At 40.0% G+C, this 25,645-nt stretch overlaps 1 protein-coding gene across 3 annotated transcripts in view; it reads left to right on the top strand.

Annotated features, from left to right (window-relative positions):
• Nucleotides 1-25,645, top strand: part of fancd2 (FA complementation group D2) — a 103,438-nt gene that overhangs the window by 46,791 nt on the left and 31,002 nt on the right. For all 3 annotated transcript variants that reach the window (XM_060835367.1, XM_060835368.1, XM_060835370.1), the window contains 15 exons: nucleotides 683-814; nucleotides 1,804-1,911; nucleotides 2,121-2,230; nucleotides 3,875-3,935; nucleotides 6,940-7,059; nucleotides 10,712-10,785; nucleotides 11,657-11,803; nucleotides 11,929-12,029; nucleotides 17,773-17,888; nucleotides 18,122-18,230; nucleotides 19,428-19,529; nucleotides 21,415-21,533; nucleotides 22,061-22,201; nucleotides 22,492-22,608; nucleotides 24,272-24,400. In XM_060835367.1, the coding sequence (XP_060691350.1) occupies nucleotides 683-814; nucleotides 1,804-1,911; nucleotides 2,121-2,230; nucleotides 3,875-3,935; nucleotides 6,940-7,059; nucleotides 10,712-10,785; nucleotides 11,657-11,803; nucleotides 11,929-12,029; nucleotides 17,773-17,888; nucleotides 18,122-18,230; nucleotides 19,428-19,529; nucleotides 21,415-21,533; nucleotides 22,061-22,201; nucleotides 22,492-22,608; nucleotides 24,272-24,400 (1,686 nt within the window). The remainder of the gene's footprint in view (nucleotides 1-682; nucleotides 815-1,803; nucleotides 1,912-2,120; nucleotides 2,231-3,874; nucleotides 3,936-6,939; nucleotides 7,060-10,711; nucleotides 10,786-11,656; nucleotides 11,804-11,928; nucleotides 12,030-17,772; nucleotides 17,889-18,121; nucleotides 18,231-19,427; nucleotides 19,530-21,414; nucleotides 21,534-22,060; nucleotides 22,202-22,491; nucleotides 22,609-24,271; nucleotides 24,401-25,645) is intronic.

Below are 25,645 nucleotides of genomic sequence, written 5' to 3'. Positions count from 1 at the left end.
TCACCACCCCCTCCAGTGCCAGTACATCCTTTCTCAAGTAAGGAGACCAAAACTGTACATAGCACTGCAGTTGTGGTCTCACCAACACCCTACACAGTTGCAGAATAACCTCTCTATTTTTAAATTCCATCCCTCTTGCAATGAGGGACAATATCCCATTTGCCTTAATTACCTGTTGCACCTGCAAACCAACATTTTGTGATTCATGCACAGGGGCATGCAGGTCACTGTGCACAACAGCATGCTGCAATTTTTCACCATATAGATAATAATAAATTTTACTGTTACATTTTCTTATCTCTGTTTTAAATGGGTGACCTCTCGTCCCAGACTCTCCTGCAAAACAAACCATTCTTTCCACATACATCCTGTCAAGACCCTTCAAGGATCTCATTTGGTCACATTATGTCTCTTACTCATCTCAACTCCAACATCTAGCTGGAGCAACGTTTCTTGGTGCACCCATTCCAGGTTTTAGAGTTCTTTGACAAATTAAGAAATCAGTAACCTAATGCACTTTAAGAAGTGTGAACTGTGGATAATTTTTAACACAATGTTTCTTAAGTTTTAATGTGTGAAGAATCAGAATATTTTAAATTGCTCAGTATTTTGCACATTTGATGTTCAAGTTAGTCTACTTAGTTAAATCCAAACAGAGTTTTGATTATCTGTATCTGTACAGGAAGTTGTTGGTGCGCTGGTGACCCATGTTTGTAGCGGTTTCACTACAGAGGTGGATGTCTCACTTGATGTGCTTTCAGACCTGGTTTCCCAGAATTCGTCTACAATGGCTGTCTATGCTGTATTTGTGAAGGTAGGTTGAATGAAGTCTGAGTCGAGAAGCAATTTTGTTTTGCATTTTATTTTCTAGTGAAGCTGTTGGTGTTTAAGAATGTAGTATAACTAGAAAATATTCTGTTCTCAGTACACCAGTATCACATGCGATACAAAGAAACAATACCGTTATGTCTCTCACCAGTTAGTTTACAATTTATTTCTATCTTTTTCAGAGGCATGTAGCAAAATCCAGTTCTTTCTTTTCACAGTAACCCTCGGCTGAGTGGCAGCTGTTTGTCTTTGGCCTTAAAGCCAGTTTCCTTATGCAATGATTTAACTGATTCAAAGGACTCTGTTATCTGAAACAAAAACAATAATTGCTGGAGGAGCTCAGTAAAATCTGGTGTCATTTGTAGAGAGAAGGTAGAGGTAACATTTCAAGTCCAGTTAACCTTGAACAATTTTATCTTTGTTTCACATTTGCAGCATCTGCAGTTCTTTTGTTTTATTTTGGTAGTTGACACCATGTTATTTGTTTCTCATTAAGATGGTTGGAATTTGTCACAATAACAACAACTGTCCCTATTGTAATTCCTCCACTAGAATGACTTGAATAAATTAGGATTGTTGCAACCACCATGTTTAATAGCTAGTATTTTATGACAACTTAATGCTTCTATGCTTATCATTCTAAATCAGGCGAGGGATAGGGCTGTTGTTTACTTATTTTATAAATTGCATTCTAATACAAAGTTCCCTTGATTATCTGAAGGACACGGGCTGGGAGTATTTCATTTGGTTAATCAAATGCTGGATAATTGAGTGCCAGTTAACATAGTTAGCTAAGCATTGGGACCTTGTGATCTTGTTCGGACAATCTGAAATTTGGTTATTCGAATGCCGGATAATCGAGGTTCCTCTGTACACTGAGGTTGTGAGGATAGAGCACATTTCTTCAAGAACTCAATGTTTTGATATATGCATGGTGACATTTTTATTCTATCATTACATTTTTAAAATATACAGGGTATCTTGGACTACATGGACAGCCTGTCTCCCCAACAGATAAGGAAGCTGTTTTTTGTCTTGAGCACATTGGCTTTTAGCAGAGGGCAGGAGGGCAGCCACATTCAGGTAAGGGAGAGAATTTGAAAACCTCAGAAGACTCTTTGGTTTCTCTTGCCTTGCCTTCTCAATATGTTGGATGGATGCTGTGATTAAAATCAGGCATTTGTGTTTGCATTATAATTATTTTTTTCTTTTCCCTGCAAGAACTAGTCCCTGCAGTTATGTTTAATGTTATCTAATGGGAATGTTAATAATTGCCTGTCCTAATTCCACAGGATGACATGCACATTGTTATTAGGAAGCAGCTGTCTAGTACAATATCCAAATACAAGCGAATTGGAATCATTGGGGCAGTCATGATGGTGGGATGCATGGCTTATGACAGGTATGATAACACACATGTCAAAGAATGTTTAATGACTGGGGCCAAAAGCGTTAGCAAGGCTTATGAAAGTGTGAACATATGTCTCTTTTATTATTACTAACTTTTGCAGGAATAAACCTCCAAAGGAGTATTTCTTTGCAGCACACCTTCCTTAGCTAAGATAACAGAGTGCCTCAAAAACTTTGTGATCCTTTGTCAGTCATGGATCAAATAGTCAGAATGTTCTGGTTTCCATTTCCAGTCTGGAACGTTGAGCACAGATACACTCTTTCACACAAAACCTTACATCAAGGTTCTATTTGCTCTCAGTGAATATAAAAGACCCCAAAGTGCTCTTTTGTAGAGGAGAATGGGAGTGCTCCTAACATTTACCCCTTAACCAATATCACTAAAGCAGGCAATCGTGTCATTACCTCATTATTATTTGTAGGACTTTACGTGCACAAATTTCTGTTGCATGTCTTGGATTAAAGCTTCAAAAATATTTCATCAGGTGTGAATGTATGAATAAATAATGCTTTATTGTCACTTGTGTTCTACTTTGAACAACATGGTAAAATACAAGGAAAAGCATCAACTGTCACCACAATTCAAATACTTCAAGAATAAAAAAACAAAGCTGAAACAGTGTTCATCTTCGCCCTGCTGTCTCCACCATGAGACCTGAACCCTGAGCCAGCTGGCCAGTGACACCTGTGCCGCTACCTGTGCTGGATCCACCAATGTTAGAGCTGCCACTCTTCAGGTGCCATCTCTTCGTCGCTACGTCCACCCCACAGTGGGCCTGTTGGTGCCTGGTCCATATCACTCTGCAACCAGGAGCCCCCAGCTCCGCTGTCACCTCACCAACAACAGGAGACCCTGGCTCTGGACCTACTGTAACTAGGAGCTGCTGCCACCATCACGCCGATAACCAGGAGTCCTGGTTTTGGGCCCACCACAGTCAGGAGTCCCTAATTCTGCTACCAGGCCAGATGGCCGCCTCTCCAAGAGTCCTGCTCTAGCTGCTCCCCTCTGAGATGCTGCCGCCTCCACTACTGCCGACAGGAAGAAGATAAAAGAGGAGAAAAATGGTAAGGAAAGAAGGGAGGAAGCAACCAGCTGAAGTGGATGGCCCCAGGAGCCCGAACGCTGCCTACCTTGCTGGTGTCGGGAGGTGTAAAGTTGTAAAGTACTTTTGAATGTAAGATGGTATATAAATGTAAGTTACTTTAGTTTTCAATTTGGACAGAATTTGCAAATAATGTGGAAATGCAACATATTTGTTTTGGCTTTTTGTGAGCACAACTGATATGAATAGTGCCATTCATAGAGAAACACCACTGTTAGTTTCATCACTTGTCAGGGTGTTTGTGACTTCCTTTCGACTCAGGACTGATGTAAAGACGTCAACGTCAATAATGAAAGATACATAGTTTTTTTGTTCACAAACTTGAATTTTGTAGCTCTGTTACTGTTCACTGCACATCAATCATGTACAATCATGTTGTACCAACTGTTGTAAAGCTCAGGCTGGATTTTTATACCATGAACCAACCACAAGTAGATTCTGTGCGGAATTTCAGAACATTGTTTAATACTGTTATTCATGTAGTTAGGTCTAAGTCCATGTGCAGTATCTAAATTACGATGCTTCTTTTTCAGAAGTAAACTTGAACCCTCATCGTCAGACTTGGCATCCATGAGTAAAGAATCCTTCAGACAAGTATGTCTTATTTGTAACTTAGCTTTTACTTTCTCCTGTTTTCTGAAGTTGTAAAACATTGCTCGACTGAAAACATTGGTAGCTTTACCATGTATAGTCATCTGATACTTGATATGTCTAACCAGTCCAAATCACTTGACTTGTAGTGAGAAGTCAGATATTTTCAAATCCACATTTTTCACTTATTTACAACATTGTTGTTTGTAATGGGCATTGTTGCTGTTGCTTCTTAAAAGATCCAAAAAATTATAGATTCAAAGGTATTTATCATTTCATTTTAAACTTTTAAAGGCTGCATTGAAAGAAGGGTCAAAGAGGTAAACTGTGGGAAAACATCAGGTTTCTTGATGAACAAAATCAATGAAATGCTTACCTTTTAACATTTTGCATTATAGTGTATTTTAGCTATTTTATTATGGCCCTTTCTGACACTGAGATGCCAAAAATTGCACAGCTGACTTAGAAAGAAGAAAGAACTTACATTTATAATGCATCCTAGTTCCAAGTCAGAAACACCTGGATGAATTGAATTGAATTTAATGTCACGTGTACCGAGGCACAGTGAAAAGCTTTGTCTTGCGATCAATACAGACAGATCACAGAGTTAAGTCGCATAAATAAGTAAATAATAGGTAAACAGCAGCAAAAACAAAAACACAGGTACAGGCGAATGTTAACAGTTTGAGTCCATTCCGTATTCTCACAACAGAAGCTGTTCTAAAACTGGCTGGCGTATGTGTTCAGGCTTCTGCACCTTCTCCTCAATGGAGAACCTAGAGGTTGTAGAAGAACATTGCCAGGCTGGGATGGATCTTTGAGAATGCTGTCTATCTTTCCTTGACAGCGGACCTGATAGATGGATTCCATGGATGGAAGATTCGCCTTTGTAATTGTCCAGGCCGAGTTCACCAATCTCTGTAACTGTCTCCAATCTTGAATGGTACAGGTAGTGATATATCCAGACAGAAGGCTCTCGATGATGCACTTATAAAAGTTGGCAAGGGTATTCGCTGTCATGCCAAATTTCCTCAGCTGCCTGAGGAAGAAAAGGCGGTGTTGGGCCTTTGTAACTAGTGCGTCCACAGGAAGAGTCCAAGAAAGCTTGCTGTGGATGACCACTCTCAGGAGCTTGACACTCTCCACTTGTTCCACCTCTATGCTGTTAATGTGTAAGGCTGCATGAATAGCATCCTGCCAAAAGTCAATAATGAGTTCCTTGGTTTTGCTGGCATTGAGAGTTAGATTGTTCTCAGTGCACCATTTTTCCAGGTCTTCCACCTCCCGTCTGTACTCTGTTTCGTTGCCATCTGAGATTCGACCGATCATGAGGGTGTCATCAGCGAACTTGTAAATAGTATTACTCTGGTATTTGGTGACACAGTCATGAGTTTAGAGTGAGTACAGTAAGGGACTGAGTATGCACCCAAGGGAGCTCCAATATTGAGTGCTGGTGAGGATGAAATATTGTCCCCAATCTTCACTGTTTGTGGCCTGTGGGTCAGGAAACTGAGGATCCAGATGCAGAGATTGGAGCTTAGTCCAAGATCACGAAGTTTGGTAGATCAGTCTCGAGGGGATGATAGTGTTGAAGGCTGAACTGTAGTCAATTAGGTGGATTCTTATGTAGCTGTTCTTGGTGTCAAGATGTTCTAGGGAGGAGTGAAGGGCAAGTGATATGTCGTCTGACGTGGATCTGTTGGTCCGATAGGCAAATTAGAGTAGTTCAAGAGTAGTGGGGAAGCTGGAGTTGATTAATGCCATGACCAGCCTTTCAGAGCACTTCATGACCACCGAAGTTAGGGCCACTGGGTGGTAGTCATTGAGACATACTGCATGCATCTTCTTAGGTACAGGGATGATGTTGACCTTCTTGATACAGGCAGGAATAGTGACCTGCTGCAGGGAGAAGTCAAAGATGTCTAAAAAGACCTCTGCCAGTTGATCTGTGCATGCTCTGAGTGCACGGCCTGGTACTCTGTCTGGTCTCATGGTTTTCCTGGGATTCACACAAAGGAAAACCGATCTGACCTCTGATGCAGTGATTGTTGGGATAGGTTCATGAGGACCTGTCAGAATAGGTGTTGCCTTTCTGCTGAAATTCTGCTCAAAGCAAGCATATTAGGTGTTGAGATGACCTGGGAGGGATGTGCCATTGTCTGCTATCTTGCACTGTCTCTTCTTAGAACCTGTGATGTCATTCAGTCCTTGCCATAGTCGATGAGTGTCTGGCTGGGTCTCTAGTTTGGATCGGTATTGGTCCTTGGCTGTCTTAATGGGTCTGCGAAGGTCATTCTTGGATTTCTTAGATTAATACCTTCCTTAGATTGGCTTGATTGAAGTCACCAGTTACAATAAACAGGGCCTCGGGGTGTTTTGTCTCCAGGGTGTTTGGGGTGGATGTACTTCTGGTGAAATAGTCACTGTTATAGATTACAGCTGGCTGTAAGAACATAAAACAATGAGACAAATGTGCAAGATGTGTAAGCTTCTATGTGTAAACTTTTATTTTTTCATGCAACATTTATGTAGACACTAAATGATTGAAACGGATGGACAGGGCCTTGATTTAACATGACATCTGAAGGACTGCATCTCTGGCCATGTTATGCTCCCTCAACATCGTTCAAATGACATGCTCAAGTCCTAGATTGAGGCCTTGTCTGTCTATTCCAATTTGAATTAAGTCTCAACCTTAGTCAGAGGTAGAAACACAACTCACAGAATCAAACGTTTAACAAAGTCAGTCGCATCAACTTTATTTTCAGATAGTACTGTAGCTTTACAGTAGATTATTACAAAGATATGAAATTTGTTTTGACTTTGTAAGCATTTCTGTTGTTTTTTACAACTCTGTTCAGCATGTCATTCCTAGAACTAATTGATTGTGATGTTCTTGTTTTGACTTTGCCTGTATTTGTTCTGAATTTCTTTTTCCAGCATCAACAAGAAGGTGGCCAATTTGGTTTTTCATTGTACTAATTTCTGAAACAATCTGTATGTTAAGGCCACTGCTCTGCTTGAGTTGGTACGCACCTGCAGTGAGCAGTCTCCCGAAGCTGCTGCTCTCTACTATGATGAATTGGCGAACTTGGTGCAGAAAGGAAACCTGGATCCGCAAGTGCAGGTAGCATTATTAACATATATTCATTCACTGCTCACTACTGGATACTTGATCACATCAGGTCTATGTTTCCCATTCCAGGGTTTCGTGCCTATATAGATTGAAGTTTTTGATTTGGCTTCTGATTGGAAATACAGAATAAACTATTTTGCACAACCCCAATTTAGAAAATGACGAGTTTCTGCAGTGCACATCTGTGGGGCACCATCTCTACAACTTGAATGGCTAAAAGTTGATTATATAATCAGAAGTAATAGGGCAACAGCAGCAGGAGCGTGTTGAGCACCGACGTCACAGCTCTACCACAACATGCATGGAAACTGGTAGCTGTTCCTTTCATTTGTTTCCTACTCTGTCACTGCAGTGATGTCCTTGAGCCTGTCAAAGACTGAACAACTTGCAGTGTTCCAGATCACATGCCCACATGGTTTGCATTTATATAATTGTGTTATACATAATCTTTTAGATTAATCTGTTGTTTTATAATGTGCAAACATGAATTTCATACACAACGAACTGAATTAAGGCTAAATAATTAGTTGTCTGTTTCAGAGGTTAAGTGCAAATTATTTTTACATCTTAGCCACACTATGTTTATTGTCATTAAATATATTTGTAGATATGCTTGCAATTGCTTAAAATATTTTATAATCTCTCAGAATCACAAAATTGTTACAGTGCAAAAAGAACCCTTTGGTCCACGGGCGGTATGACTTTGGTGTTTTGATTAAATGCTGAATTCTTGCCTTCTCCCCACAATTCTGCATGTTGTTTCTATTTAAATAATCATCCAGTACCCTCTTGAACGGCTAAATTGAAAGTGCTTCCAGCACACTCTAAGCAGTGCATGCTAAACTCGGACCACTTGTGTGATTTCTTTTCTCTCATCATGTATTTGCTTCCTTTGCAAAACGTGTCAAAACTGTGCCCTCCAGTTCTCTATCTTTTCATGAGTGGGAACAGTTTCTCCCGATCAGCTTTGTCCAGGCCCCTCATGATGTTAAAAATTTCCATCAAGTTTCTTCATACCCTTTATATTGTCTGTCCCTGTTCTTTGTTCCAAAGTACATCACTTCACACTTCTCCACATTGAACTTCATCTGCCACCTATTCACTCATTCGAACAACTTGTCAGTCTTTTGAAATTCCATCTTTTCCTCCTCTCACTATACAGTTTTCTCAAATCTTGTGTCATTTGCAAGCTTTGAAATTGTCACTGCACACCAAGATCTTCATTTTAAAATCAATTATTAACACATCTTGTGTTTATGGCTAATATATGTTGACTTTGAGAAATGAGCTAGGAGAAAGAAGCAGTGAAAAGAAAAACTTATGTAGTAAGGAGGTAAAGAATTTGGGATTGCTAGATTAACCATAAATATAAACACAGGAAATGACATCACCGACCCAAAGAAATTCAAACATATAAATAGAAAGCAGGAATTTTCAGCAGTGCTTTGCCTGAGGCCCACTGAAGATGTTACCTAATAGGGTAACGAAGCATCTGGAAATGAACCTTCCAGCTCAGCAAGCAAACCTACATCCAAAACCTCAACCTGAGCTACAAATCTTGTCAAAACTCACCATAAATATAATCTCTATCTTTCTTTATATCTGTTGGTCTCTCTCTCTCACTCTCTCTCACTCTCTCTCTCTCCCTCCTCACCCCTTATATTTACACTGTTGGAGCTAGCCACTTTCACAGTGTGCAGTTGTTTTCTGTATGTGCTAATTCTGGTCAAGTAAGCCCAGATGTTTATATTTGTAAGGAAGTAAGTTCTCATAAATTTCAGTAAATCGTATTTAAAACACTTATCTAAACAGGCTGTCTTAATTTCTCCTTCCTTGCAAATGCATCCAATTCTTATTCCCCATCTAAGTCCACTTCCTTTGAATATGCTTCCAGGAGAGGCCCAGAAAGAGTCTCCCTGAGCATTTGAGTGCATATCAAAGTGCTTGGTTTTGCGACAAGAGATGGTAATTGTGCATCCTAATTTGAGGATTCTGTCTGGTTTAAGAGGGCCCACAAAACAGACAAAGCAGGAAGTGTATATCATCAGAGAAAAGTGAACGGCATCACCCAAAATATAGCTGTGTCAACGAATGAATGTGGAAATGTAAGCTGTGATGAGGATACAAAGGCTGCACAGAGATTTGGACAGATTGAGTGATCAGATGGAGTAGAGAAAGTGAGGACTGTAGATGCTGGAGATCAGAGTCGAGAGTGTGGTGCTGGAAAAGCACAGCAGGTCAGGCAGCATCTGAGGAGCAGGAGACTCAAGAAAACGATGAAAGACGTCTGCCCGAAACATTGATTCTCCTGCTCCTCGGATGCTGCCTGACCCGCTGTGCTTTTCCAGCACCACACTCTTGACTCTGATCAAATGGAGTACAATGTGAAGAAGTATTAAATTGGGTATAAGAATAGAAAAGCAGAATATTGTTTGGAAGGTGCTAAACCTGTAAATATTGATGTTTAGAGAGATTTGAGTAGTTGTACAAGGAAAACAGAAAATTAGCAAGCAAGTATGCTAAGAATTAACAAGGCAAATGGCATCTTGGCCTTTATTGTTAGGCGGTTAGAGTACAGGAATAAAGATGTTCTGCTCCAGTTGTGCAGGGTTTCATTGAGATCATATCTCGATTCCTTTGCAGTTTTGATCTTCACATTTAAGAAGTGACATATTTGCATTGGTGGTGGTATGGCACAACTTCACGAGCTTGCTCCCTGGGGTGAGAGGATTGTCCTATGATGAGAGGCTTAATAAATTTGAACATCTGGTTTTAGAAGAGTGAGAGAGGTGATCCCACTAAAATTATAAGATTATGAAGAGATTCAACAGCGTCAATGCTGAGTGATTGATTGTTTGGGCTGGTCAAGAAATGATTAGATTAGATTAGATTCCCTACAGTGTGGAAACAGGCCCTTCGGCCCAACCAGTCCACACTGACCCTCTGAAGAGTAACCCACCTCGACCCATTTCCCTTTGACTAATGCACCTAACACCATGGGCAATTTAGCATGGCCAATTCACCTGACCTGCGCATCTTTGAACTGTGGGAGGAAACCGGAACACCCGGAGGAAACCCACAGTCTCTGGGAGAATGTGCAAACTCCAGAGACAGCGACCCAAGGCTGGCATTGAACTTGGGACCCTGGTGCTGTGAGGCTGCAGTGCTAACCACTGAGCCACCGTGCCGCCCTAAAGCACATAGGCACAGTCCCATGATAATAGGCCGATCATTTATGACTGAGATGAGCATAGATTTCTTCGCTCAAAAGAATTGTGAATCTTTGGAATTCTTTATCCCAGTGGATTTTGTTTGTCCACTGTTGAATACCTTTAGGGCTGCATAGGCAGAATTTTCTTGTCTCAGGGAATCGAAGGGAGCAATTGTGAAAGTGGATTTGAAACCCAAGGTCAGCCTTGGGTCAGCCCTGTTTTGAATGACAGGGTTGACTCAATGAATGGTATGGTCTGTAACTGCTCCTGTTTCATGTATGCTTGTGTTCTTGAAATCTTCAAGTAAATATCAACAAACTGTGGCAATGTACAGTATGTATTTCTGCATAATACACCTTTTAATAACAGATGTGCAACAAGACTTTGGCAACATTGAAAATAAGCACAATTCTCTTTTTGTTTGTCTTTAGGAATTGATTGGTAGGAGTGTACTTGATGATTTTCAAGAGGACTTCGTTGTAGATTTACTGCCAGAAACAAATAGGTAAACTATGAATAGCAGTTCTCATTCGTTCTGAGGAAGGGTCATCGGACCTGAAATGTTACCGCTGATTTCTCTTCTGCTGCCAGACCTGCTGAGCTTTTCCAGCAACTTCTATTTTTGTTTCTGATTTACAGCATCTACAGTTCTTTCAATTTTTATTTATTCATTTGTTGGTTTTAGCTGTGTAACTAAAGTTAAATTTGAGATCAATGTAACGATTTTTATAAAATACTTCTGTGGGATTAGTTAGAATAACTGATCATATATGAATTGCAATGACTTGCCAACTTGATTCAGAGGTCTCATTGGTTTCTGAGTTTCAAGGTCCTCCGATTAATTGCCTTTCCCAAAACACCAGCACACATTCTGGTACTGACACTCCTGTGCAGTAGTGAAGAATTGTAGCATTGTTGGGGGTGCCCATGTGTTAAACTAGGTTTATATAGCCTTTTAATTAAAATATTCCATGGTATCATTTGCAGAGGAGCAGTGAAAGTTCCTGGTGCTTTGGCCAACACTTATCCCACAATTACATGTAAATCAAATAAACTGATCATTTATCTCATTGTTTGTGGGACTTTATTCTGAAAGTTAGCTGTAATCATTTTCCTGGTTACTACGCCAACAATCATGCAGTCTCTTTTAAAAATGATATTGCCAGTTGATGCTGAATTAGAGGTGCTTCTGGATTATGGCTTCTTTTCCATTAGAAGCTGGATTTAGACTGCTTAAACTAATTTCAAACAGGTCCTCACAGATAGAGTTGCCAGTCAGGTTTGGGTTGAACTCAGAAATGAAATCAGAGTGATTAGTACTAAGTCTGTCCAATTTCCAGCATATAGCTGTTAAAAGCACATTTTGTTTCATTCAGTGAATGCTTGTTGCCACTGAAATCAATGTTTAACCTGGATGAAGAGGACACTGAAGGTGGGATTGTTATCAATCTTCTACCACTCCTATCCAATAGCGTGACCAACACCGGCTTTGAAAATGCAGCCGGCAAGCAAAAGAACAAAAAGTAAGGATGATAGTTTTTATTTATATTGCCTTCTTTGTTTAATCAGAAAATCCAATTAAAAATTCAAGAATTTAATTAGAAAAGAATGGGCAACATAGATATTTGTTTTTATTTGTCATTTTTAGGTGTATTTCTCCAGTGTGTCTTGCTTCCTTTTTCCGCCTGTTGCGATTCTGTGAAGAGGTGCAAAACAATGGAAACTTGGAAGAGATTGATGCTTTATTAGGTACGCTGTGAGGTACTTCATATGGAAGTTTGAGTAGAAGAAAGTGTAAACTTTCTTCAAACTAGTACTTGATTTAAGCTGAGGTTGATGTTTTCTCCCATTTTTACTTTATTCTTTCTCAGGATGTAAGCATCACTGGCAAGACCAGTAGTTGGCACCGATCCCCAATTGCCTTAGAGAAGATGTGGTGCCTGTTTTCTTGAACTACTGTAATGCATTGTCTGGTGGTCGTTTTCCACTCTATTGTTTCTGAGATAATTTTGCAATGGAATGTGATTCCAGGACACCTTTTAAAATTAGTCATTTACAAATGCATTTGTGGATTTGCTAATTTTGCTCTAACTCTGGCTACCTCTTGAGGTTTGCTAAGGTTGTCAAGGTCAACTTACTTCCTTCCCTCACTTTCAAATTCTAGTTGTTTTTATTCCTTGGTCACTGTTTAGTATCTATCTGTAGTTAGAAACAAATTGAGACTTGCAGTTAATAGACCTGTGTCCAGTCCCTATGAAATAGAGTCATAGAGATGTATAGCATGGAAACAGACCCTTCGGTCCAACCCGTCCATGCCAACCAGATATCCCAACTCAATCTAGTCCCACCTGCCAGCACCTGGCTCATATCCCTCCAAACCCTTCCTATTCATATACCCATCCAAATGCCTCTTAAATGTTGCAATTGTACTAGCCTCCACCACTTCCTCTGGCAGCTCATTGAAAAAATTGCCCCATAAGTCTCTTTTATATCTTTCTCCTTTCACCCTAAACCTATGCCCTCTAGTTCTGGACTCCGCGACCCCAGGGAAAAGACTTTGCCCATTTATCCTATTCATGCCCCTCATAATTTTGTAAACCTGTATAAGGTCACCCCTCAGACTCTAATGCTCCAGGGAAAACAGCCCAGCCTGTTCAGCCTCTCCCTATAGCTCAAATCTCCAACCCTGGCAACATACTTGTAAATCTTTTCTGAATCCTTTCAAGTTTCACAACATCTTTCCGATAGGAAGGAGACCAGAATTGCATGCAATACTCTAACAGTGGCCTAACCAATGTCCTGTACAGCTGCAACATGACTTCCCAACTCCAGTACTCCGTACTCTGACCAGTTAAAGAAAGCATACCGAACGCCGCCTTCACTATCCTATCTCCCTGCGACTCCACTTTCAAGGAGCTATGAACCTGCACTCCAAGGTCTCTTTGTTCAGCAACACTCCCTAGGACCTTACCATTAAGTGTATAAGGCCTGCTAAAATTTGCTTTCCCAAAATGCAGCACCTTGCACATCAAAGCTCCAATGTTTTGTGACGCCATAAAGGAAAGTACTTCAGAGTCACAGAGTTATACAGCACAGAAGCAGACCCTTCGGTCCAATTCATCCATGCAGACCAGCTATCCTAAACTGATCTACTCCCATTTGCCATCATTTGGCCCATATCCCTCCTAACCCTTCCTTTTCATGTACCCATTCAATTGCTTTTTAAATGTTGTAATTGTACGTGCTACACCACTTCCCCGGCAGCTCATTTCATAGATGCATCACTGCTGCATGAAAATGTTGCCCCTCAAGTCCCTTTAAATCTTTCCCCTCTCACTTTAAACCTATGCCCTCTAGTTTTTGGTCTCCCCTATCTGGGGAAAAAGACTTTAGCTATTCAACATATCCATGCCCTTCATGATTTTCTAAACCTCTATAACGTCACGTCTCAACCTCTGATGCTCTGTGACAGTAAGCCTATCTGTATAGCTCAAACCCTCCAATCCCAGCAACATTCTTGCAAATCTTTTCTGAACCCTTTCAAATTTAACAACACCTTTCCTATAGCAGGGATACCAGAATTGAATGCAGTATTCCAAAAGTGGCCTAACCAATGTCCTGTACATCCACATCATAACATTCCAATTCCTATACTCAATGCACTGACCGATAAGAAAAAAATACCAAACACCACCTTCACCCAACCATGTCTACCTGCAAATTCACTTTCAAGGAACTATGCACTTGCATCCCTTGGTCTCTTTGTTTGGCAAAACTCCTTAGGGCCCCACCATTAACTGTATAAGTCCTGCCCTGATTTGCCTTTCTAAAATGCAATGCCTCACATTTATGTAATTAAATTTTGCCACTCCTCAGCCCATTGGCTCCTCTAATCAAGGTCCCATTGTACTGTAAGATAGTCTTCTTCACTGTCCACTGCATCACTGATTTTGTTGTCATCTGTAAACTTACAACCCATGCCTCCTATATTCGCATTCAAATCAATTATGTAAAAGACAAAACGCAGTTCAACCAGTGGCACACTACTAGTCACAGGCCTCAAATCCAAACAATAGCCCTCTACTACCACCCTCTGTCAAGCCAATTTTGTATTTAATTGGCTACCTCCCCCTGGATTCTATGTGATCTAACCTGCAAGGAGGGATATGGGCCAGTTTACCATGTGAAACCTTGTTGAATGCCTTGCTGAAGTCCATATAGACAATATCTACTGCTGTGCCTTCATCAGTCTTCTTGGTCACTTTTTCAAATAACTCAGTGAAGTTAGTGAGACATGATTTCTCATGCTCAAAGCCATGTTGACTTTCCCTAATCAGTCTTTGCCTTTCAAAATGGATATAAATTCTGTCCCTCAAAATCCCTTCCCAACAACCTACCCACCACTGACATCAGGTGCACTGTTCTATAGTTCCCTGGCTTTTCCTTACCAACTTTCTTAAATAATGGTACCACATTAGTCAACCTGCAGTCTTATGGCACCTTGGCAACCGATGATACAAATATCTCAGCATGGGGTCCAGCAATATTTGCCCTAGCTTTCCTCAAGGTTCTGGGATAAGCCTCAACTGTGGTAGCTTGCCATTTGTGGGTGATGACCTTCCTCCAAGCCAAGAACAACTAAGGATGAAAAAGAAAATGTTGTCTCAGTGAGAAAAAATGAGAATGTTGAATGGGGAATCAAAAGCATAGCTGCAAATGTGTTGCTGGTCAAAGCACAGCAGGCCAGGCAGCATCTCCGGAATAGAGAATTCGACGTTTCGAGCATAAGCCCTTCATCAGGAATAATTATGCTCGAAACGTCGAATTCTCTATTCCTGAGATGCTGCCTGGCCTGCTGTGCTTTGACCAGTAACACATTTGCAGCTGTGATCTCCAGCATCTGCAGACCTCATTGTTTACTTGAATCAAAAGCATAGTCAAAGAGGAAATGTTTGAGTAGGTTTATGAGCGAAGGGGGAAGGTACTGGAGAGAAATTCCAAACTGAAGAACCTAGAGTGGGGATAATGAGAAGCACCTTGTAAGTGGATGGTAGGTATGTGTAGAAACAAAAGCCAGGAGGCGATTGAGCACGGACTACATCAGAAAAAATGTTTAATTTCCCTGCATTGACAGACCACTGCCTGTCCAGACCAAAATGCAGCCTATTTGATAATTTATTTCCCGACCAACTTCAAAGTATCTGTGGCAAAAAGTCATTATGTGAAACTTTACAGAACTGTATTGTGACTCAAGAGGGTTCTCTAGTGGTAAAGTCAAATACTGCAGCATTGCTGTGCTGATTTTGTTGCATATATAGAATATTCTACATTAAGAGCCAATTTTTTTAACTCATTTGATTAGCTAACTTATTAGTAGGAGTGTGCCTGGGGCTGTGGTTTGCACAATGCAGCTATATTAATTTTTACTTGATGCATCATCATGAAAGTTCTTTCAAAAGAGGATTAATATGTCTTGTGGTAGTGTTGAGTTCTTCAGAGCCTGTTCAAATATGTACTAATGTAGTGCTTTGCCATTTCCGTTTCTGACACTGTAGAACATCTGCTGTAAATAAAGTCACTCTAATATAGAAAAGTTCACCACTGAGCTTGCACCAAAAGAGATTTCTGCTTCCTAATGTGGGAATTTCCAGTGCAGACTTTATGGGCCAAATGACCTTATTCTGTGTTGTAGCATTTGGCGATTTGATTAAGAGTTGTTGTGACTTTTATTTCATTTTCTGCTCAGAGCTATACCTTGTCACACAAAATAATGTATTTTACTTAAATTGTATCGTCCTCACCGTGTCAGTATGGTGATATGTTTGTATGATGCTTACTCCTGGGAGCTTTGTATTAACCCACTATGATAAAGGGCTGCTATAAACCCTGATGCAAATGCAGTGTGTGAGTTACAACTTTATATTTGTGAAAGGAGGGAGAAATGTGACTCTGCCCTTGCACTGCCCTCCTGTCTTCTAGCCGCAATTGCTTTGCAGTGATTAAGACTAGTGATCTGTATTTGTGTTTTGTCCTCTAACCGCAGGGTAGTGCCACTAACATTGCCTTAGCTGGGATCTGCAAACCTACTGGGACCATACTGATCTGTACCATTCATTTACTCACCACTCCTGAGACAGTGGGTGAGCCATGATTTGGAAATATGTTTTGAGGGGAAAAAACCTCTAAATTTGCAAATAAGCTTGGGAGAATAGTGGATTATGAAGATGACACTGAGCGACTTCAGAGGGACATTGACAAGTTAGCTAAATGGGCAGAGTTGGAAAGTGTGGTGCTGGAAAAGCACAGCAGGTCAGACAGCATCTGAGGAGCAGGGGAGTTGACATTTCGGGCATAAGGAATGGGCAGAGACCTGGCAGATGAAATTCAGTGCAGAGAAGTGTGAGGTAATGCATTTTGTTAGAGGGAGAGAAACAATACAGGCTTGATGATACAACTTTGAATGGAGTGCACATGAAAAGGGATCGTGGGATTCACGTGCTTAATTCCCTGAAAGTGGTCAAGCAAGTTGAAATAGTTGTTAAGAAGGCTTATATGATCCTTGGGATCCGTGAATGTAAAGGAAGGAAGTGATGCAACACCTCTACAAATCATTGGTCAGACCACATAGAGTATTGTGTTCACTTCTGGGCATCGTAATTTACTCATGGGATGTGGGCATTTACTGCCAGAGCTTAACTGTCCTTGAGAAGGTGATGGTAAGCTGCCTTTTTGAACCACTGCAGTCCATATCCTTTCTCATTTATTGAAGTATGTTAAAGACATGGAAACAATGCAAAGAAAATTTATTAGACTGACACCATTTCCTATACTGTAAAATTCGATGATTCTGTGTTTTTAATTGTCAAATAATTGTAAAATACTGCAGATACTAGAAATTGGAAATAAAAACAAAGCGCTAGAGAAGCGTAACACATTTATGGAGAGAAAAACAGAATTAACATTTCGAGTCCGATATGGTTGTTCTTGGGGAGTTCCATAGAGGAGTCACATTGGACTCAAAATGTTAACTATGTTTTTCTCTCCATGCATGCTACCAGATCTGCTAAGTATATTCAGCATTTTGTTTTTATTTTGTATTTTTAGCAGAGCTGTTAAAACTGGGGGAGACAGACAATCCAGAAATGCCTACAAATGTTCCAAACATGAAAAACCGCTTCGTTTGATTGATCTTGTTTCTTAATAACATATGTAACAATATATTTTATAGCAGATTATTCTGGGAGTAACAAGTCCTGTGTAATAATCCATCTAGATAAATGGCGCACTGAATGTAAAATATCTGTGAATTGGGTTATGGTTCAGGTTATAGTGAAGGTTAAAGTGCCATTACAAAGCATAATATGTAAGTAAAAGTTGTTGTATGATCCTGTGTGTCTAAAAAGTGAACTGGCATTTATTGTGGAAAACAGATTAATGCATACACCAAGACTGTTGACACCTTTGACTTTACTATCCTGATTCTTTATTGCAGGTTGTCCACTTTACCTGACTAACTTCGAACTGGTGGAGAAGGTGGAGTCACTATCCAAACAGGAGCGGGAGCTTCTCTGCTCAGTGCTGTTTCACACACTCAATTGGTTCAGAGAGGTAATGAAGCAAGTGTAGTGTTCTTAATGAGTTGGCCAGTTCATAGCTAGCTGCTTTTTACACTCTTTAAAAACTCAATCTGTGACAGCCATGTACAGATTTGGTTTCAAATCAATGATAGTGTCTAAGAAGGCAAGACAATTGCACAATACAGAATAGTGTGGCTGACCAGTTTTAAGCTCGGATGGCAGTTCTGTTTGTGATGGTGTCACTTATTTTTATGTTCTGTCCAGGTTGTGAATGCATTCTGTAAGCAGCAGGACACTGAGATGAAGGGCAAGGTACTTCTCCGGCTGCAGAACATTACACATTTGCAGGTGTTACTCGAGAAGTGTTTGGCAGGTTTGATATAGTTTATGCTTTCAGTGTCAGTGTATTCTTGGCTTTTTAGCTGAATGCAGTGTCTAGTGTGCACCATTTAATAGTGATATGTTTCCATGCAACTTTTGAGATGGTCTGTTTATTATATGTCGGCTGAGCTCGCGATTTGTAAGGTGGGGTCAAGCCTGATCCCAAAAGATCTAAATCTATTATATAGATGTTTTTTCTTGGACAACTTTATTCTATTGCTTTCTTCAGTTAAACAGATGTGTAGCATTTCAGGTGAGACCTACATTTAGTTATTCTTCCAGTTTACAGTTCTACCAGCTGAGTTTCAACATGCCATGTGACCTCAACCTGAAATTGCCAGTTTAATCTGGACGAGTGCCATATTGTGAAAAGTGAGGCTAGTTCTGATGTGACTCCTTTCATTTATTGCGGGCCACTGGCTGATTGATGAAAGCATCTGTAAGTCTGAGAACTTCTGTTGTCCCTACTGTACTTGTGGTAAGTTGCCTGCAGATGCAAAGCAGCAGGTTAGTTGAAGGGCAGTGAGAAGAATTGGATAAATGGAAAATCTGGAAGGAGACCTAAACTGGCAGAATTAAGTGAAGGTGAGGGTGGATCATGGGCTACAGACCACTGAGCGTTAGGAATCCAGCACCTGTTGATCGAACAATGATCACCTTATTTATGTTAAGAAAAAAAAACTACATATTCCATTAACGGAACAGCTTCTTTAGAGAAACCTTTGGTCAGGCTGCTCTGAATTGATACCAATACATGGTTGCTCATTAGTAGTTAAAAATTGCTTAGATTTCTAGTAATATTAATTTCTTCCATTCCTTCCCTCTTTACAGTGAGAGCCTTGGTCACCTGTGTAAAGAGACCCATGTGGGTTATGACAGTAACAGGATGCTGATTTTGTATCCCAATAACCAATAAAGATGTACTAAGGCTGATATAAACTGACTCAAGTCTGGTACATGTTTGATTCTTGAGATTGAAGCGGCTTTTTACTACTTGCAGAAGTATGAACTGGGCACAACCTAAAGTCGGCTGGCATTTAGGTCATGTTTTCCAAAGTTAATTTGAAAATTGTATAGAAGCTGTTTTCCATCTTCATTGTAACAGTATTTTGGTGCACAAAATCTTATTGTTGTCCTTAGTCTTCAATTTGAAAGTTCTGATCTGCTGTCATTTCCTTTAACATCTCAGCAACACCTGGATACATCCCTCCACTGGCAAACTTTGATTTGGAGGTCACTGAGGTTCCTGTGACTGTATCTCATGCAGCACCGGCAAAGAAAGGAAAGAAAGGTGATCAAAGATTTGAGGTCAGAACTTCAAGTGGTTTGGGCACTGAGCAGGCGAATGGGAATATTGGAAATGGGAACAGAAGCAGACCATTCAATTTCTCAAGCCTGCTTTATAATGCAGTTAGATCATGCTGATATTCTATTTCACCACTATTTTTCAATTCTCCCTGAATCTCTTGATGTCATTAGCAACCAGAAACCTATCAACATAATCAGTGACTGAACTTCCACAGCTGTCTCAGGTAGAGAAGTCCAGAGACTCACCGCCTCTGCATCAAGAAATGCCTCCTCATTTCAGTCCAAATAGCTTGTCCCTTATTCTGAGACTGTGCCCATTGGCTCTAAACTCCCTGCAAGGTAGACACCTCTCCCACATCTATCCTGCAAAGCAGTTAAGAATTTTGTTTATTTCACTCTTCATTCTAAACTCCAGAAATACAGACCTAGTTTCCTCAATTTCTCTCACCAACTCAAAAGTCAGATTGGTGAACCCATGCTTTGTTTCCTCTATGGCAAGCAGAAAAGGTAAAGTTGGCACAGTCATTCCAGACCTTAGGGCTGCTCTTGTAATGGAGAGAGGTGAATGTATCACTCCTCAGGTGAGGGGAAGGATTTAGAAGGAGGGTCCTTCGTGGTAACCGCAGCCATTGTGGGAATTGAACCCAGGATGTCACATGGCTTCGCAAACCAGCCATTCAGCTAACTGAGCTTACTGATTCCATGTGGCAAGCAAATCCTTCCAAAGGAGACCAAAACCATACACAATACTCCTGATGTTTCTCTCACCAAGGTTGTCTGTGATTACTGCATGGCCTTTACCCCTGTACTCAAATCCTCTTGCACTAAAGATAACCATACCACTGACTGGCTTTCCTAATTGCTTGCTGCACCTGCATGTTGGCTTTCAGTGACTCATGAATATGAACATCCCAGTCTTACTTTTTAAGAACGACATCGCATTTTACTTCTTCCATATTGTATTTCAACCACAATATTCTTATCTACTTAATTTCCTTGCCTTATATAAATTCCCTTGAAGTTTCTGATGAGAAAGTTCTTTAACGTCCAATACAAGTATAACCTCTCTTACTCATCTTGACTTGTTTTTTTTATTTAGGTTATATATGATCTGTGACCAAGAAGGTGATCCATGGTCTGATCTAATCTGTTCTGGTCTCATGAAGGCAGTAGCATTACCAGTGTGGCTTCAGTGATTCCATTTTTTCTTCCCTTCAATAATGTGTTTGAGAAGAGGGAATAAGGAGCTCCGGATTAAATCTGGAATACCTACCCCCCTTTCAGTTGAAAAGTAACCTTCCCTGCTGGGCCAACTAATCTGTCCAGTGAACAGCTGAGTTTTACACAGCATCAGGATCTGAAGTTTCAGTCACAGGTTACGTTGAGTTGAGTGACCTCAGCCAGGTTACTCAGATTTCCTGTTGCTCATTACAATGTAAAGACCATTATTGGGGAAAATTACGCGTTCTTTAGAAAATTATCAAACTCTGATATCCCCATTTCAGTTGAATTTTAGCTAGTGCTTACTACTTTGACTCAGTAAATGAAAAACTACTTGGGCCCTCTTGTGGCACAATGGTAATGTCCATACCCCGGAACCAAGAGGCCTGGGTTCAAATCCCACCTGCTTCAGAGGTGTGTAATAACACCACTGAACAGGTTGATTTGAAAAATATGTTAAATTGGTAAAAAAAAGTCACTTGGTCAGGCTACCATTAGCTGACTGGTATCTATGGAACTAAAACCTGTGTCTTCAGAGTAAAAGTAGAAAAATGAGCAAAAAAATACCCCTGGTATAAGGCTCCAATATCAGTAAGTACAGACCTTATTGTAGTTAATGTTTGTTTTTACGTGTTTTATTCTTCAAGATCAAAAGGGTAAAAAGAAACCGAAATCTGATGGTAACAAGAATTCTTCTACAGACAGCTCGCAGACTGAGGAGCCTACAGAAGAAAGTCAAATGCAATCTGAAAGTACACAAGAGAAGGTACAGTTAACAAGGACAGGCAGGTGTTTGGCTTTGACCTTCACTTGTACCCTGTATCTGTAAAGCAGTGACTCACTTTTTCTCACTCTCTGTTTATCTCACTTTCCCTTTTGGTCACAATATGTGCCTCTCAAAGCACCTCTTCACAGATGGGTAGATCAGCAGGCGAGGATTTGCAGGTGCACGTCTTTATCCCAGCACTCCATGTTGCAATTTATCATTAATTCAGCCCTCATGCATGCAAGATGATTGCATTTACTTGAAATTGCTCCTCTGTTTGTTTATATAATTCTATAGATCACATGGAGTGGTTAGGTTTACATTTAGGACTGGGATAAAATTGACTTAGTGGGATAGTTGGCCTGGTAGATATCAGTGGCCAGAGCTTGACATATCATAAATATTGTGTACAGTGATTACAGTAATTAAAATTTAATGAGTGATGTTCCACAATTCATTATTACAAAATGTCTGTGTATTCTTTAAATGTCTACGTGATGTTTCACACAATATCTTATATTCTGCAGGAAAACACAGAAGAAGGGAAGGTCTTTGTTAATTTATCCAACTACAGAGCCTACTTTAGAGAGCTAGATACAGATGTATTCTTTGTCCTAAAGTGTGGACTAGTAACCAAATCTGTTCTGGACACTGAGCTACATACCAAGGTCAGTACATAGCTTAATTTGTCATCAAGATATCTGTTTGGAATATTCACAAGACTTAAACACTTTTTATTTCTTTATTATAATAATATACTTCTAGATAGCTATGTTTCTAATCATCTATACAGCTCAGTTCTGAGATAATTAGTTGTATAACATAACATTGTCCATTTAACTGTACAAAAAGCTAAATTTAATGGTAAACTAGTGCGCTAAATTGACCAAAATGGGCTACTTAATTTCACTGTAGCTTTTAGGTCAATATCAATATTTATGTTTTTTCTCCTTTATAGGCTACTGAAGTTGTACAGCTAGGGTCAGCTGAACTAGTGTTTCTTCTGGAGGATCTAGCTCGCAAATTGGACTACATGCTGGTTGCAACTGCTGCAAAAAAAATGCTCTTCTTAAAGGTAAATAGATACTGACAATTGATATAGGATGGATATAGGAAGGATATTTATGACTTATTAGTAAGGTAGATTCTCTGGAATGTGGAAGCGTAATATGGAATAGTTCACATGCTGTAATGTTTGGCGAGGTAACATTCATAAACAGATTACAATATACAGACACTATTCAACACTCTTTGGGCCAGCTTTACAAATCTTTTACAAATGTTTCTTGTTCTATTTTTACTTGATACATGAGAAAGACTGAAATGCCGTCATCACTTGACTGTTGCATTGGAACCACTGAGTAATGTACATTGCACATCATTTGTTTCAGTCACAGGTGGCTGAGTGCCAAAGTATGTTGCTCTTCTAATGCTGTGTGTCCATGAGAAAAATCATAGGTCCACCTTAACATTTCCCACAGAATAACTTCTTCATCTCTGTTGCTGAGGGAGTGAAGGGATGGAGGTGGAACGTGATCCTATAAGAACAAGACACTTATTCCTGACAAAAGCAGAAAGCCAGAAGCACATGCAGCCAACTTGAATGTCAAGAAGTGATGCAAGGACAGCTATTTCTTGGTTATTAAATTACATAATCTAGGCATGAAGGGAAACAAATTTTTTAGCATCAAAGGTAGCTGTGTGGACTTGTTGGGCTGAAGTGCCTGTTTCCACACTGTAGGGAATCTAACCTAATCTAATCTTTAAAAATTGGTCAAAGTGGGCAAAGTTATATCTTAGTGTAACAAAAAGGTTATTGAGAAGGTCCTGAATATCCTCATATGTTCTTTTCGGCACTGAAAAGCAAAATACCGTAGATGCTGGAAATCTGAAACAAACATCAAAAAGTGCTGAAGAAACTCAGCAGATCTGGCAGTATATGTGGCAAGAGAAATACATTTAATGTTTTGAGTCCAAATAGTCATTTCAGACTTGATATTAATTCTATTTCTTTTTCTCCACAGATGCTGCCAGACCTGCTGAATTTCTTCAACATTTTCTGTGGTTCTTTTAGCCACAGGTTTATTGAAGCATTCCATTTTAAATTTACCTTTATTTGTGACCTGTCTCCCCATTCAAAAACATTCTTTTCTTAAGTCTCTCTAATTAGTCAAGAAACTTCTTTATATTTCATGAAGTAAGGGAGGATGGAGATTATAAAATTGTGAGATGCTTTGCTGCATGTTTTGACCTTAGCAACTCAGAATCTTTTAGAAAATGTCTAGGCCAGCATTCAAGTGCAGTACTGTGGGCAGTGCTGCTATGTCAGATTTATTTCAGATGTGCCATTAAACTGAGAGGGCATGAAAGATCCCATGGTGCTATTTTAAGAAGTACAAGGAAGTTTTTCCGGTGTATGAGCCAATATTTGTCCCTCACCCTATTCTTGGGAGAGAAAAATGATTATCTGATCAGTATCACATGGTTGTTTATTGTATTTTCCTGTGGACAAATTAACTGCTGCTTTTCTTAACAAATCACTACTTTTCAAAAGTACATATGCCGGTTCTGAAGTTGTTGCAGTTTGCTAATGCGCTATGTAAATGCAAGTCTTTATTTATTTCAATGTGCTTATATTTTCTTCAATTGCATTTGTAGTGGGAAAGCTGCATTATGTATAAATGAAGGTCAAAGTCTGAATGTATTCAGAAACATGGTATTTACTTCTTTTCATTTAGGTTAAAGGTGATCGAGATGTCGGATTTTCACACTTGCGTCAAATGACTCCACAAGCCCTTGCTCAGTCTGCTATAGAATTGCTCAATCCTTTGTGTAACCATTTGGAAAGTGTTCACAATTACTTCCAGGTAAGAGCTAATTAGGCACAGCATTACAGCAAGGTGCTGAGATCACTCATGAACCCTGAGGCAGGTGGATTGCTCTTTATTTCTGATTCATGAGTCTTTTTATCTTCAATCAATAAGATGTAGGATTTATCGTGAACACGTGAAGCAAAGGTTTGTTTTAAAAAGGTTAGGATGTGGGTTTGCTCCTGTGATGCTCCTATACTGTTTTCCACTCTCTGTCCGATTAAAGAATTGAGCTTTTGAAGACACAGACTCACAAGAAGGGATGGAAAATTGAAGGGTTGACTGCCGAGAATTCCTCTAGTGTAGATTACAGTAGCTATTAATAAAACGTTCTGGCCAGAACTCCAGTATGTATTTGTGGTAAGGTTCAGGGAGGGATTTCAGGGAAGAATAAAAGAAAATTAACCCGTGAAATGCAACTGAAACAATACTACACTGATAGTTTGCTGGATATTCACACACATGATGTGGTACTGAAATTAGAGTTGCAAAAGTTCTCATTATTTCCTTACTCAGTGCAAGTGATCATAGCCTGGTGACAGCACAGACATATCTTGATCATTGTGCTGGGGACTAGGAAAATTAGCAAACTGACACATTTTCAATGATCAGTTTTGGAAAATACATGTTTGGATGTTAGACATAAATAAGATCAATATGCTTATGAGGTACTTAAGATAAATCATAGAATCTCTATAGTGTAGAAACAGGCCTTAGGCCCACCAATCCATACTGGCCCTCCAAAGAATGACCCACCCAGACCCATTCCTCTACCCTATTACTCTACATTTACCCGAGTTAATGTATCCTGAATGCTATGGACAATTTAGCACGTCCAATTCTCCTAATCTGCACATCTTTGGAATGTGGGAGGAAGCCGGAGCACTGGGAGGAAACCCATGCAGATACTGAGAGAATATGCACATTCCACACAGACAGTCGCCTGAGGCTGGAATTGAACCTAGCTCCCTGCTGCTGTGAGGCAGCAGTGCTAACCACTGAGCCACCATGCTGCCCCAATCACCAACTGACAGTCAATCTTTGGGCTTATGTATAAAGCTCAACTACTTGAGTTAAATATTGAAGATAGCCAGTGGTGCCAAGAATGAGCTACCACCTTCAAAAGATGAAGGGTAAAAGGTGAGTACGTGTAACTCAAAACAATCCTGAACCAAGAATTAATGTCTCCCTTGATCCTCTCTGGCACTTTCTAACCATGTGTGAGGTCAGGTATGAAACTGC

The sequence above is a fragment of the Hemiscyllium ocellatum genome, chromosome 14, assembly GCF_020745735.1.
Source record: "Hemiscyllium ocellatum isolate sHemOce1 chromosome 14, sHemOce1.pat.X.cur, whole genome shotgun sequence".
In the NCBI taxonomy this organism is placed as follows: Eukaryota; Metazoa; Chordata; class Chondrichthyes; order Orectolobiformes; family Hemiscylliidae; genus Hemiscyllium; species Hemiscyllium ocellatum.
The sequence above is the reverse complement of the archived record's forward strand: the minus strand, read 5'-3'. Positions and strand labels throughout refer to the sequence as shown.